The sequence below is a fragment of the Lissotriton vulgaris genome, chromosome 6, assembly GCF_964263255.1.
Source record: "Lissotriton vulgaris chromosome 6, aLisVul1.2, whole genome shotgun sequence".
Taxonomy (NCBI): Eukaryota; Metazoa; Chordata; class Amphibia; order Caudata; family Salamandridae; genus Lissotriton; species Lissotriton vulgaris.
This window is the reverse complement of record NC_141694.1, coordinates 994,416,510-994,431,626: the sequence shown is the minus strand read 5'-3', so window position 1 is coordinate 994,431,626 and position 15,117 is coordinate 994,416,510. Positions and strand designations below refer to the sequence as shown.

The 15,117-nt window shown below is 46.0% G+C and overlaps 1 protein-coding gene across 1 annotated transcript in view; it reads right to left on the bottom strand.

The window, feature by feature from the left end:
- Window positions 1-12,132, bottom strand: part of AKAP7 (A-kinase anchoring protein 7) — a 1,654,018-nt gene extending 1,641,886 nt beyond the window's left edge. Inside the window, exon 1 of the mRNA XM_086927038.1 lies at window positions 10,796-12,132. Coding sequence (XP_086783164.1) covers window positions 10,796-11,747 — 952 coding nt within the window. The 5' untranslated portion in view covers window positions 11,748-12,132. The remainder of the gene's footprint in view (window positions 1-10,795) is intronic.
- Window positions 12,133-15,117: the final 2,985 nt, after the last annotated feature.

Below are 15,117 nucleotides of genomic sequence, written 5' to 3'. Positions count from 1 at the left end.
AAGCAGAGAGGGCCACCAATGATCGCTCCAGTGGCTGGGGGTTTTGCCAAGGAGAAGCACCTCCGTTTTCCCGGCGTTCAGCTGAAGGCAGTTGCGCGTCATCCACTGTGCAACTGCCGCTAGGCCATCCCTGAATTTAGTAGCCGAAGCTGAAGGGCCTTCAGAGAGTGTGATGACCAGCTGTGTGTCGTCGGCGTACGACACCAGCGTAAGGTCCCACTATTTTGCCACTACTGCAAGAGGCTGGACGTACAGATTAAAAAGGGATGGGCTTAGCGCCGAGCCCTGGGGAACTCCCTGTTCGATGGAATGGGGTTGGGAAATGTATGGTGGGGCTGAAACTCGAAAAGACCTGTCCTTTAGAAAGGACCGGAACCATTCAAGGGCGAGTTCATCGATCCCTATGGCCTCAAGTCGTTTCAGCAGGATATTGTGTGAGACCGTGTCAAAGGCCGTGCTGAGATCCAGCAGGATCAGCGCGGCACTTTGACCGGCGTCCAGGACACCCCAAAGGTGTTCCGTGGTGGTTAGCAGGGCCGACTCGGTGCTGTGACCTGGCCTGAAGCCATTTTGGGAAGGGTCCAGGACGTGGTTTTGCAGCATGTGATGGGATAATACTTTATTCACATGGGCTTCAGCCAGTTTAGATGTCCAAGGGAGCAGCGAGATGGGTCTGAAGTTTTCTGGCTTTGTGGGATCTAATGTGGGTTTTTTAATAATAGGGGAAACCCATGCTGATTTCCAACAGGCGGGGACCACAGCTGAAGAAAAAGAAAGATTGAGTAGGCTGGCAAGCGAGGGAAGAAAGAAATCAAGTGAGTCCAGGAATTTAGCTGGTCTCATGGGGTCTGTGGGGGATCCAGACTTAACCTGTCTGCACAGTTTAGCAAGGTCATCGAGAGCTATGTCGGGTATTCTTAACAGTTTCGACATATCGACCGCAGAGTTGGGAGTGTTAGGGGGCACAGGCTCATCTTGTGGAAAGGTAATGTAGATCTTCCTCACTTTTTCAATGAAAAAGGTGGCAAGGTCTTCACACTGTTTCGAGGAAGTAATATAGGAGACTGGGTTAGAGACATTTTGGAGGCTTTGAACTAATTTAAAGATCGTTTTGGTGGGGTTGGAGCTTAATTTAATTTCCTTTGCATAGAAGGAGGCTCGGGTGGTACGAATCGCCTTGTGATACGAGCGTAGTTTTGATAAGTAGAGGACTTTGTCGCTATCCAAATAGTTTTTCCTCCATCCTTGTTCAGCTTTCTTGCATTCCTTCCGCATGGTTTTGAGCGTTTCATTGTACCATGGGTTGGTGGGGGAACTGCGAGTTTTGGTCCACGTAGCCGGAATTAAGGCGTCAAGCCCTGTGACGATCCAGTCGTGAAAAGCAGTATAGGCTGTATTAATGTCTCTGTTCTCGTCAGGGGGGTGGAACTCTCCTAGGTTTTTAATAAGGTCTTCAGAAGAGAGTTTGTGCCATGGCCGTTTGTGGCAGGGGTTAGCCGCAACTTTAGCAGGCGTTTTTTTTGCCGTAATGATAAGTTTGACGAGGAAATGGTCGGTCCAACCCATGGGTTCAGGGGGATCAGCCGTAGCTTCCAGCAAGTTAGTAAAAACAGGGTCTAATATGTGCCCAACAGTGTGGGTGGGGGAGTGGACCAGAGAGTTTAGCTGCAGGGCCGTGAGGTCCGCCAACAAGTTTTTAATGGTGGGTTCAGTAATGGAATCAAAGTGGAGGTTAAGATCACCCAGTATGGTGAAGTTGGGAGATGAGACTGCCAGAGTGTGGGATATTTCTAGGAGTTCATCAATAAATCTGGCAGAGGGACCTGGTGGCCGGTAGATATAAAGCCCAGAGAGGGTGAATTGAGGGCAAATGGAGATCTTGAATCGTGCGCATTCGCAACCCCAAATATCTTCTTTTGTGAAGGAGCAGTTATATGCAGTTCGGTATATAACAGCTATTCCCCCGCCCCTAGAGTCTCTGTTTATCAGTTTTATGGAGAAGCCATTGGGCAGCGTAAGGTTCAGAATGCTAGTCTGGTCATCAGGGAGCCAAGTAACAGACTTTTTAACCTCCCTAACTCATTTTTCGTTACATAAATAATGTGTTGCTAGTATGTTTATGCAGATCTGTAAATCAACTTTAGCGTAATTGTTGAAGGTAATAAGAATAACATCAGGTTCCAGGTACTCAGTACTACAGTTTCTTATATGCTGCTCACAGCCATTTTCCTTCCAATTTTCGCTTTAGTTTAAGCAAGTAAAGATCAAACTATTATGAAAAGCTTTTGTTAATACTGGGTTCACCTCCCATTGTTGACTATAACCTTTCCGCTTATAGGTAGAGACCTTTAACCTCCATACATACCTTGTGCATCTGAAGATTTCTGAAGCAAGTGCATTAACCATTTGAGCCATAGCACCGCTATTACAACCTAAGACTTGATGGATATGCACTGGTCTGCTCAGCAGGCTACTTCACCCCCTGTTATCTTGCCAGCTCATACATGTGGCCAGCAGATGTATCTGGTAGGACTGCTCACTTTGTAAATATTTATATTGTGGCATTCTGAGATCTACCAGAAAAGTCACAGGTTAAGCTTTTCGTCCTTAGAGTATCAATAAAACGGTTGCCACTAAGTTAAGCAAAAAGAAACATTTCTTTTTCTCAGCACGTTTAATTATGTATTTATTTAGAGCAGAAACAATCTAACACAAGGAGTGTGAGCATGGTACATTGGTTAATTTGACATTTCGGGTGACATATAATAACTCGGGCTCTAATGATCTGTAGTAAATATGAAGAGGACAAGAAAATAGAAACAAAACAGCATCATGCCACTGTGAGTACATTGCAAGCCATCTATTCATTTGAAATCTGCACAGTAGGTTGAATAGGAGGGACTTGTGAGTTAGTCTCAGAACACCAGTTCAAGGAGATGGACCTACTGATCTGCTTTAGATGCTGTATTGTTGCAATTACTTACCAATTGCATTACTCTTGAGCCCTCATACCTCGCTTCTATTCATTGCACACAAGGCATTCCTGCCTCACCAGACAGCCATACCACATGATTCTCAATCAAAGTTTAAAAACTCCCTCCATCCTCCTGTAATGCCACGTAATCCGACACCTCACCAATGAAGGTTGGCCTGGACTACCAGGGAGGGAGGGATGTAATGAATAGAAAAGAAGCAAGAGGACTCAGAGTCATGCAAATACTGGTAAGTAATTGAATCTTTACCTCATTGTCACTTCCTCGCTTCCCTTCATTACACACATGAGATGCACAAAACCAAACAAGACAAGCAAATTGGTAACGCACAAATACATGTTTATTGAACAACACAGACAAAAAGGGAAAGCCGTGAGCCATGGACCATAGCGGACAATACCTTGGACCCGAAAACCTCAGACCGGTCAACCTCCAAGACAATCCGATAATGAGAGGCAAAGGTCAATGGGGAAGCCCATGTGGCTGCCTGGCAGATCTCAGAAATGGAAGCGCCCTGGACCTCAGCACAAGAGGTAGCCATAGATATTGTGGAATGACCCTGAACCTCCAGGGGAGAAACCTGACCAGAAGCCTTATAGGCCAGAGAAATCAGAGTCCGAACCCACCGACTCAAGGAAGAAGTGGAAGAACGCAACCCCCTATTAACTGAACCAAAATTCACAAACAGGGAATTAAAAACCCGAAGGGTAGCCACCCTATCCAAATAAATCAGGAGAGCCCTCCTGACATCCCAAGAATACAGCAGCCCATCCAACTCGGAAGATGGAGACTCAAAATAAGAGAGCAGAATCAACTCCTGTCCTGATGGAATTAGGAATCAACCTTAGGAAGAAATGAAATGACAGGCCGCAAAATTGTTTGGTCCTCAAAAACCCTACAAAAAGGATGCTTGAAAGACAAAGTACCCGGTTCAGACAAATGTGAGTAGAGAAAACAGGCACAAAAAAAAGAAAGTTTTAAGGGACAACAAACGCAAATCCACAGAATCCAGGGGCTGAAAAGGAGGAGCCATCAAGGCCTCCAAATCCTATGGCAGATCCTACAAAGGGAATTGCTTCTGAAGAGAAGGAAGACCATAATGCAACCCATTGAAAATTGGCCCACCAAACCAACGGGATCGACAGATTGCACCAAGAACTCTGAAAAGCCTTAGTTGCAGCCCTCTGAAGTTTAAGGGAGGCAACCATCAACCACAAATAAGCCCCCTCCTGCAGAAACAGCATCACATCAAATAAGGCAGAAGACGTAGGGTCCAAACCCTCACACCGACACCACCTACTGAAAGAACGCCAGTGACGCAAGTAAGACTTATTGGTAGAAGAGCTCCTAACCGCCTGTAGAGTCGAGGTCAAACCAGCCGGAACCCACTTATGCAATAGACTTAATAGTTCATCCTCCAGCCCGCCAAGACCATCCTGGATACAACATACTGTTGCAATACCTGGAACACCAAGGGAGAGAGATACAGGGGCAACAACCACTCCAACTCCATCCTCTTCTCCACAAGAAGAGGAAACCAAGAGGCCCGGGGCCAAGCCGGAGCAACCAGAATGACTAATACCCACAACGTCCAGACCCTGAAAAGGAACCTGAGAAGCAGTAGAAAGGGAGGAAACACGTAAAGAAGCCCAAGAGGCTACTAGTAGGAAAGATCGTCCTTGCCCGAGCACAACTCTCCCATCTTCAAGAGCAAAACAGAGGCACCTTGGCATTGAGAACACTTGTAAAAAGGTCCAGCACAGAAACACCCCAGCACACTGTAAGCTCTACAAAGAACTCCTGATGGAGGCAAAATCCACCGACAACAGAATGGCTCTGCTAAGTACGTCCACATGAGTTTGAGACCCCCTGAATATGGATCGCAGACAGGGCCAACATATGAGACTCTGCCCAACAAAACAAACTCTTCTACACCAGAGATGGGGACCTGGTCCTCCCTGCCTGTTCACATAAGCCATTGTCGTAATGTTGCAAAAACAACAGTTGATGGACAGAATGCAGAAAATTGTCATACATTCACCCCAGTACAGAGATCTGGGCCTAAATCAATCTTTTTTTTGCTCACCATGCCATGCCAGTTTGAACCCAGCCATATGCAAATCAGTCTTGACCCTGTGCCCAATGGGAACAGTCCAACCCGAACTGCCAAGCTAGGTCCTACCTGGACTGGAAACAAGCATCCTAGGACCGGTTTCGGGCTTTCAGCCCTCATCAGCCAGGATAGCTTGATTCCAGTGGCATGGATTGCACGGGACTCACGTCTGAGCATACCCGTCCCACTCGGGTTGACAAATGCAAAAACACCAATAGAGCCAATCGTTTTGTGAAGACCCGCGGGGCAGACTTCAGACCGAATGGCAACATAGCGAGCTGAAAATGGAAGTACCCTATAGTAAACCTCAGAAACATCTGATGATCCAGAGCCATAGGGACTTTGAGGTAAGCGTCCTAGAGGTCTATGTAGGTATAAAGTCCCTGACTAAGGGACTTATGGACTGCAAAGTCACCATCTTGAAATGAATAGCCCTGAACCACCCAGTCTCTCTCTTAAGGTCCTGAACCGGTCTGAAACCACCGGATACCTTCTGAAGCAGAAAAATAATCTAGTAGCAACCCAGTCCCCTTTCCTCCAAGGGAACTGGCACAATCACCTTCTTTTCTAGAAGAGCCTGAACCCCATGGAGAAGAGCCTGCTTCTTTCCAGGATCCCTGGGGAAAAGAGTACGGATGGTGCCCCAGCTGGGAGGCAGAGTGACAAAGTCGATACAATAGCCGGTCCGGACAATAGTCAAGGCCCAGAGATCCCTCACATCCCGAATCCAGGCCTCTAGAAAATACAAAAGCCTTCCGCCACAGGCATTGATGCTGCCCTCTAATCGTTTTCAGGACTTCTAACTGAAGGAATCAAGCTGATCCTTAGCACCATCCAAGGAGGACAACTTTTTTGGCTGGAACTTCCTTTGACAGTCCGAAAAAGGCTTTGAGGTCTTTCGGGAGGAACATAAGGAAGAAGAGGAAGAAGGCAGGTCCTAAAAGTGACGAGAGTAAGAAGAAGACGCCTTCCCCTTGTGAGGAAGAGCATGCTTACGATCCTTGAAAGAATTGGTAATCATGCTGTCCAACAGACCCCTAAACAGCATTTTACCCTCAAACGGGATCTTCATGAGAGAAATCTTCTTGGAGAAGTCCACCTTCCAGTTGCGCATCCACAAATTCCTCTGAGCCAGCACCAAGGAACCAGTCGCCATGGCAGACAACCTCAGAACAGCAAACTACATATTTGCCAACACTTGGCCTGCAGTTCAATATGAACCAGCAATTCAGAATAATCCGTCTTCTCTTGGATTGCAGTGGCCTACTTCTCAAAGAAACCAGAGTCTGAGCCACATAAGCAGATTGAACACCTGCCCTCAAGTCAAGTTACTGCGCCTCTCAATTTTCTTGTCCGTAGCATCAGAAGGAGAATAATCCTCAGGATTACTCATGGGAGGACCAATCAGAGTGGCCAATATGGCATCCACTTTAACTGAATGTGTAAGAGAGTCCACCCCCTCCTCCAGAGCGGATAGCTTCTGCTGAAAGCGCGGAACTGAAGAGCATTCAGGTTGCTCCATTCACCATTGATCAAGTCCTTGTTCTGGTCATAAAATCGCATAGCAAAAACAGGGGGTTTAACATACTGTGGAAACATGCCTGCCGCTGCCTCAGAGGAGGAGAAAGGAGCAAACCCAAATTCTCCAGGAAAGCTGTAGAATGTCCGGAACCTCCTTTCTACGCACAAACTTCCCCATAGAGGTAGAAGGACGGCTAGCCTCAAAAGCCAAAGTGTCCACAGAGGGAGTGTCCACCGGACCCACAGCCGATCGAGAACCCCTGTGCTTGGGCTCAGCCCTGGCATCCAGAGCTCGGGCCACAGCTGCCTCAATCATCGCCTGAACCTCAGAGGCAGATAGTAAAGCAGAAGGATCGCTAGGGCCCCTGGAACTGCTCCGGTGAGCAGGAATAGGCCCATCCTGTTCAGAAGAGGACCGTACATGCCTGCGTTTAGATGCATGCTTCCCCACCATGATGACAAGTAAAAATATCAAACAGAGCGTCACCCAGATAATGGCAGAACCACCTGCCCCCCCTCCCATGACCAATCAGTAAATGAGAGACACAATAGGAAATACATTTTCCCAGTACCAATAAGGAAGGGGCTGTAGGAGAGTAAGGTCTGATTCCTATGGTTACCTCCACTTTTTGCTGTGATTCTCTGGTTTTTCAACTTTAGTGTGGCGGTGGACCTGCTAATTAGGCCCACAGCTCAGCTGCTCTCTCTCTAAATTGATACCATGTACTTTAGGTACATACCAGATTGGTTACTGGGTCACCCTTGTGAGCCCCTGTATAGTGTACCATAGGTGCACCCTAGGCCTACCAGGGGCTGCAGCATGTATTGTGCCACCCCTGGTTTGCCTTCCAAACTGACACCACAGGTCTATTCACACAGCCTGGGTAAGGTGGTGTAATCACCCCTTACTTAGATGTAGTATATCTATATCTATATATACATATAGACACATATACACCTATAAGTCACTCCTATGGCAGGCCTTAAAATCCTGGAGGCAGAGTGCATGGTTTTATGTGAGAGGGTGCCCTAGCATGAGCTGAGCCCCTCTGCAGCTTTCAGAACCATCTCCTTATAGCTGTTCTATGATATAGCCATACCATATACTCTTAAGTGCATTATAATCCTCGCGGTTAATGCTAACTTTGGTTTGGCTTTATCAAAACATGTCGTGTAAGGTGTCAAACACTTTGGAATACTAGCCCCCCCCCCCCCCGCCCGCGGCGGGGGTAGCATTCCACCTTTCTAGAGGGAGAAGACATGTAGTTACTGGTTTACCCAGTTAAAGTTAAACAGAGCCTCAGCATCACAAAATGGATGCTGCTGCCACAGACACGAGTCTGCCCTCCTGCTGCTGGACGAAACTCCGGCAGGGGAGGCCTGGACAATAGGTTTCTTGTCCAGGGAGGTGCTGGCATCTCCCCAGACAGGCTTTAGTGTATTGGGGCAGGGAGGGCAGAATTCAGTGAATGCTTTCCAGACACTGCCTGGGGCACACTAGGTGCTCCATGCATTTCCCAGTTCAAACCGGTTGCTGGGGCACTCAGCTCCAGCTCTGGTGCCAAACTGGACAAAGGGGAAGGGGTGTAACCACCCCCACCCCAGGTCCACCCAAAGGAGGGACCTTAAAGTTAGTGCAACCCCCTAAACTTAGTATAAGTATAGGATCCCAGTCCCTAGGACTTTAGATTACCCTGGACGAAACTCTCAAACATATATCCTGGACCTTCGACATTTTGACTGGAAGACGGAAGATATCTCCCTTGTGGTCAATGAGTGACCACCCTGTTCAAACAGGCACCAAAAGCCTCTTTGCCAGTCTGCATTTTCGAGGCTCCCGCCAGATCCCGAAGAATCGGCGACACAGGACACGGACTTCCAGACATCTCGGACCCCGACCTTCGCTCACAGGAAAGCTGAGACCCGTGGCGGACACGAGAGACGTGGGACCGGAACTCCTGGACATCCTGCAGTTTGCTACCTGCATCGACTTCCCGAGGTATCCCGAAGTTGTGCATTGTGGTGCTTGAAGCGCCAGACCCGAGCACCTTTTGCACCGAAGCACTGAGCTCCACACTCCACGAGTGGCCCGTGGGCTCGCTTTGTGCATTTCCACTCGACGCGTCTTCGCGGTTCCTAGTCCGTTGGCTAGTGAGCCCCCAAGAAGAAAAACCTTTACTTTAACTTGCTTTCCTAGTTGCTCCAGGCTTGCTCCAACTTCCCTGCAAAGGAGAAGTTCCACGGACCTTGCTGGTCTGCACCGAAGCCCATCTCGACATCCTGCGTGGGTTGCGTCTACCAAGGCTTGTTGGGTCCAATCCGGATACCGACACCGCAGTCAACTAGATCCTTCGTGGGACAGCTCGAATCCAGCTCCTGGTTGTCGTCGACGCCTCCTGGACAAGATTCACCTGAAGAGACAAGATTCACCTTTTCACCTGAAATCACCCGACATCTGGTGGCATCTTCCTATCGCCGCCCTAGTCACTGGCAAGTGGCCCAGACTCTGTTCCTTCTGCTTTCAGGTTCTACAAATCTTCGATCCACCCAGACACTTTTCCTCTGGTCGTCTGCATCACTTCTTTGCAGATCTCCATTGAAATCGACGACGAAACAAGACACCAAAAGAGACCTATGCACCGGCTTCCGTGGGTGAGGTAACACAAGTACTCTGGCAGTCTCGAGGGTATTGGCCCTCCTAGTGTCTAAGTGTAAAAGGGTTCCATCGTAGTTAATTTAGAAGTGTCCTTAAATTGTAACTTTGTAACTTGTTCGTTTCCCATAGAAAGTCAATGGTAACCCGCGGCTGTGTTTAGTCACTGCACGTGTCTCCCATGGGCTTCCTACAACCTAACCTTTGGTTGTTTAGAGTAGCCCCAGCAATTCCACAGGTCCCAGGCCTGCTTTCTAATACTCACGTGGTTCTTATACCACTATTTTAGTATATGGTTTGTGAGGCCCCTAAGGCAAAACATATACTGCGCAACTTATCGTATGCCAATTAAGTTGTATTGTACTTTTACCCCTGACCTCATAAAGAGTGCAGAGGGGTAGTATTTAGAATAAATACATATATATTTGATATATACCTTGTGTGGTGTGCTTTTATTTGGTACTCAAGGGATTATAATTGTTAAAACAACTGGCTTAATTCGCTCTCTGCAGTCTTAGCCTGAAGACTGCTCGCCATGGCTACCCCTAAGATAGCTTTCTATAAGATTGACTTTACAACCACCATCAATAAGGGTCGATTAGCCTGGTGCAAGGTGCCCACTAGAACTAGTGGACATCATATGCCATGCTAACTTCTCACAGGGGCATAGTAGCAACAAATCCAAAAGAGGAAAAAAAAAAACTGCCTCCCCCCCCATTGCCCTTACTGTAATTTTAATCGAGAAACCGACAGCAGAGGAGCCGCGCTGTCCCCCATTTGATGCAGCTTCCGAGGCTGTTCTTCGACACCGGAAGCACAGCAACAGTGAGCTGATAACGATGTCATCAGGTCTCAGGAAGAGCAGACACTAAAAGGGAGCGCACTGCAACTTCCAGACACAGCGCCTCATGGCCAGTATGAAGATCAGGCCTGCTCGCTGTGACAGACAAGCAATCCAAGATGAAGAAAATTACTGCAGCCCGGCACATGGCCGGCGCCTGGCACACGCGTCGAAATCTAGGTGAGACATTGAAAAAACAGGAGGATGGAGGGGGGGGGGGGAGGGGGGGGGGGGAATGCCTCATGTCTGTAATGAATAGAAGGGAGGGAGGGACGATAAAAATATGGAAGATGTAATCATGAGATACAGATCTAGCAGTGAGGGCAGAGTAGATGGAATAGAGCAAAAGTAAGTTTGAGCACAAAGTTGGGCACAGTGAGAAGGCAAGGGTGAGCAGAGTGAAGGCACTAGATGGGATGTATCTGCATATGGTATCAGTCATTGGGAAAGAGATACCTATGGAGGAAGTTTGGATCAGTTCACTCTAACTGAAAATGCGTTTTGGTATCAGTGCTACCAGTGGGTGTTTCTCTACTAAGTGTTGTATTGAACATAATTAACTTTAACAACATTTCAGTGGGAAGGTTTCTCTTTAACAGACCAGTCAGATCCCATTGGTAAATACATCAATTTAGGCAGCAAGAATGGTATGTGTCCACCTTCTCTACTCTTACCGGAATCCTGCAGCACTGCCGAAACAGATGGTTCCAGATATAAAATGTTAGTTTCTGTTCTTGCTGCCTCTTGGTATTTCAACCCAGGCAGTGCAACAGTTAGTAACGGAGAATCCTCTGTGGAACGATCACTATCCATGTGCCACTCCAGAGACATGGGGGGCCCTTCCATAGGGAATGGTCTAACTCCTGTACAACATTCATCTTGATCAAAACTAGTATTTTTCAAAGATGTATCAAGTTTACCTACAGGTCTATCACTGACTACTATTGCCCCCTTAACATTCTGTATAGACCCTTGGTCTTTCACAAAGCTCCTCCGCAGTTCTGTCAAAAGCTCAGTGCTTTCCACGTTTGGTACGTCATATAACTCCCTCTTCCCGTGGCCTAGCACCACTGCACAATCTTGCTCCTTCGGATAGTTACAGCTTCCCAGCATCTGTATTTGGGTTGCTTCCATGCACAACTCTGTCTCAAAATGACTATATTCTTTCCTCATATTTTCCAACGTTTCAGAAATTGATCTGTCCAACTGGGAGTTCTCCTGTTTATCCGGTACCCCAGCCAGTCCGACAGGGACACTTTTGCAAGCTTGACTGGGCTCCCCCATTGCCTCTGTGGATCCAACAAGAGCCTCCTTCAAGTGCTGAGACCCAGATCCATGCACAACCGCAGTAACCCATTCCTGAGCCAGCATTTGTCTAGGACTATCCTGTAGCCCCGGTTTGTCTTCTATTAGGCCATGTCCTCTCCCCGGGGATCCGTGCGATTCCTCAGTGGCGTGGCATGGTTTACTCTCCTGTACAAGGTCAGAACTTCTCTGTCGAGAGGGATCCAGATCTTCCATGTGTATAAGGTCTCCTTCCAGAGAAACCTGCTGTATGAACTGAGGACTTTCATCCAGCGAGCCCTTCTGTTCATTAATTATCCCGTGAACTCCTTCCATAGACATTGACAGCTCTTGCTTTACATTAAAACGTCCCTTTAAAAGTCATTGCCCCTCGTCAAATAAAACAGGCAGTAGTTTCCCCGAGTCTACAAGCATGCCCTTGTCGATACGAGTTTGGACAGCTGCAAGAGCCAGCTTTAAACTGCGGAGAGGAGGGTAAGAGGATTCGAAATCGGAGACTATGCGCGTCCCCCCAGCTTTCCACATATCCCCAATGCTTTGAGAAGACGGAGGAGGATGCTCGAGTCACATGCCCTGGCAACACAGCAGGGGTCAGGGCGGACAGGCAGGTTTGTTTATTCCGGGACCGACTGAAAGCCAGAAAGTGCACCTATCACTCGGAGCCAAAACCGCAGCATGCGTCCCGTTTACAGTGTGCTGCTGCACCGTTAACCCACACCAATGCAAACACAGCATCACCCCATTCAGACTAGCGACCATCTTGGGGAAATGTAAGTCTTACCATGTATAAGGGAGACTAGGAGCACCAATAATTTATTTGTTTTCATTTGGAAAGAACATTGGGTGTTTATGTTTAAACACGAAGCCTTTTACTAAACCTGTATATTTTTCCAACAATAAATTGTTTACTATAATTTTCCTCACATACAGGCATATTGTCTGTTTACATTTTAGAAGAGTCACTATGATAAACGTCAATGTATCTTTAGCATAGTATTAATAAAAATGGCGGTGCACTTAATTCATCTCTCGATTGTCTTGGTTGATAAACTAAGGCGAAAAAGACATTGAAAAATGGCCGCCAATTTAAATGCCTCAGCAAGAGACTTTAGCAAGTCCTCTTTCTGTGAATATCTTGGGTTTCTAGTTTTGAAACTTTTATTGGCTAAAAGTACACAAATGACCATGAGAGCTGCGCATGCCCACGACTACGCGTATGTTGTCAATAACTAGGAAGCGGACAGTCACAGGAATGTGTTTAGCAAAGGACACGTTTGCATGTTCGGTGGCTCCTCGGATTAGCTGTCTTTCAGATATCAATCTGTGTGGAGTTTAAAAGAAGTGGGACGAGCGAGTGGAGAAGACTTTCCAAGTAGCCGCAATCTCAGTTTTCCAAATCTTGTTTTGACCAAACAAAAAAACTGTTAACTGTGGTATCATAACAAGCAGTGTCCAGCCGGTATATAATTTTCCGATTTATTTCAGGGCTGACGTTAACACGAATACCACACAGGGTATAATACATAAATGTGTATTGTATTTGCTTTGATCCTATATGTTCAAAGATATTCTTGACCCGCGTGATAACCACCGACGTGCGGCTATTGTTTTAAGGGACCGAGACTCAAAGCTGCCAAGGTTTCAGATTGCTATGTGTGACATTTTCATAATGTTAGTGTAATTAGGAGTGACATTTCAATTACTATGAGTGACACTTTCTCGCGAGCAATGAAGATGAGGGAAACATATAAATATTACAAATTAGACCCATCTGAGCAACAAGAAACTCTAAAAAGATTTTAAAACTGCTGCTAGAAACCAGAAATGGAAGGACACTAACCAACATGACACATAGAGAGCCCTGTCCCAAACAGGCCACTTGTTACTGGTTGGAAGTCTTAGCTTCCATGCTCACAACAATACCAGAGTGCACATTAGTGTTATTGAAAACGTTAACTGAAAGTACATTGTAACGCCAATAAGAACAGGGCAGCTCTGCAACCAGCGAGCACTTGACTGTAGCTCATGTAACACCACTCAACATTCGGAACGACATAATATTGCAGATGTAAAACAAAATAGAAAACAAAAGATAATGCTAAGTTTCTTCTTATTCTTTCATGTATTATGATGGATGTGATGAAAACATTTCGTAATGGAAAAGGTTAAGAGTTCGTAATGTAAATAAATATATTTCCTAATGATTATTTAAGTTTCACTTGTCTTTCATTTTGAAGTGTGTGCTCAGTCATTTTATATGCAGTTTAAAGTGAACACTACCTGTACCTTACACTTGTACACTGAGCACACTGATGCTGACCAGGCATGATAGTCACAACGGGTTGAGCCAGACGATAGCTGTAATAATCTTCTAACTGGGGCCATACTTAGGGATCACAGGGGTGCAGACTGAGGAAGGTCTGCCCTTAGGCTCGGACAGACAGTGTTCAGACACATGGCTTTGCCCAGGAGCATGATCACTTACAGGCCCCTGTTGTAAAATACGTTGATTACATCTAAAAAAACAAGGTTGAAGAGATTTGGGTTGAAATTCAAATGGTGGTTTATTTCCAAGTTAAATACAGCAACTTCAGGGGAGTGCTACCGCCTTCCAGTTAGTCCAACAGCTTAATGAGGGAAACAACAGCTGTGGCTCTAACTGGAAGCTCGCCCACGAGAGGTGCATCTTCAAACATAAACATGTTTGAAGATACACTCTCCTGCGAGGATGTAGCTGGTGGAACATAGGAGCATGAAGTAGAATACACATGAAAGAAGTAACAGAAGAAAGACTATACCTTACATCATCTCCCTTCCTATGATAACAACATTGAAAAGAGTGAGGTTAGCCTATCGCAAAACCTTAAGGGAAAGGGACAATTACAATGAGCCCTTAAATTCAACAGGAAACATTGCAAGGAACATGCAGAACGTGAATGTCATAGAACACATTACATGCAGAACATGAATGTCATAGAACACATTACATGCAGAACATGAATGTCATAGTACGAAAAGGAATTAAGACTATACCTTACATCATCTCCCTTCCTAAAGTAACAAAAGGAAATGTTAAACAAAAAAAATAAGGTAAGACATAAGAAAATCCTTAGACTTTGTGAGCATAAAACTTTTCCAATGACAAGAGGAAGGAGAAACAGGAAAAGAACGAATATTGTGAGGATAATCAGAGGGTGTACCTAAACAAAAATGTGAACATACATCATAGGGAAAATCAGATTTGTAACAAAGCATTATTTTAGCTATAACCATGAAAATGCTTGAATCATGAAAATTTTCACGGAAACCCTTTTACACTACCACCCCTTCTTCTCAATAAAAACCGGACATTTGAAATCTTCATAGAATAATACACTTTAAGCTTAACAAAGCCCAAGTAAACTCCATGCACACATTCCACCGGTGCCATGCGGGAAGAAAAAGGTGGGATCATTTTATCTCCATACAGCAAGATATTACTTAAAATGAAAAGTTATTGCCAAATCATGGTATAAATTTTGTGGACACCCTGTAAGACTGCTCCAACTAAAACTCTTAGGTTTCTCAACCGCCCCCAAACAAACTAATGTTTCTATAGTTGAACAATTCCTTCTTGCAGAGACTCAGTAGAAACTGAAGGTAAATCTAAGGTGTTAATATTAACATGTTGCATGTCAGATTCTAAAGGAAC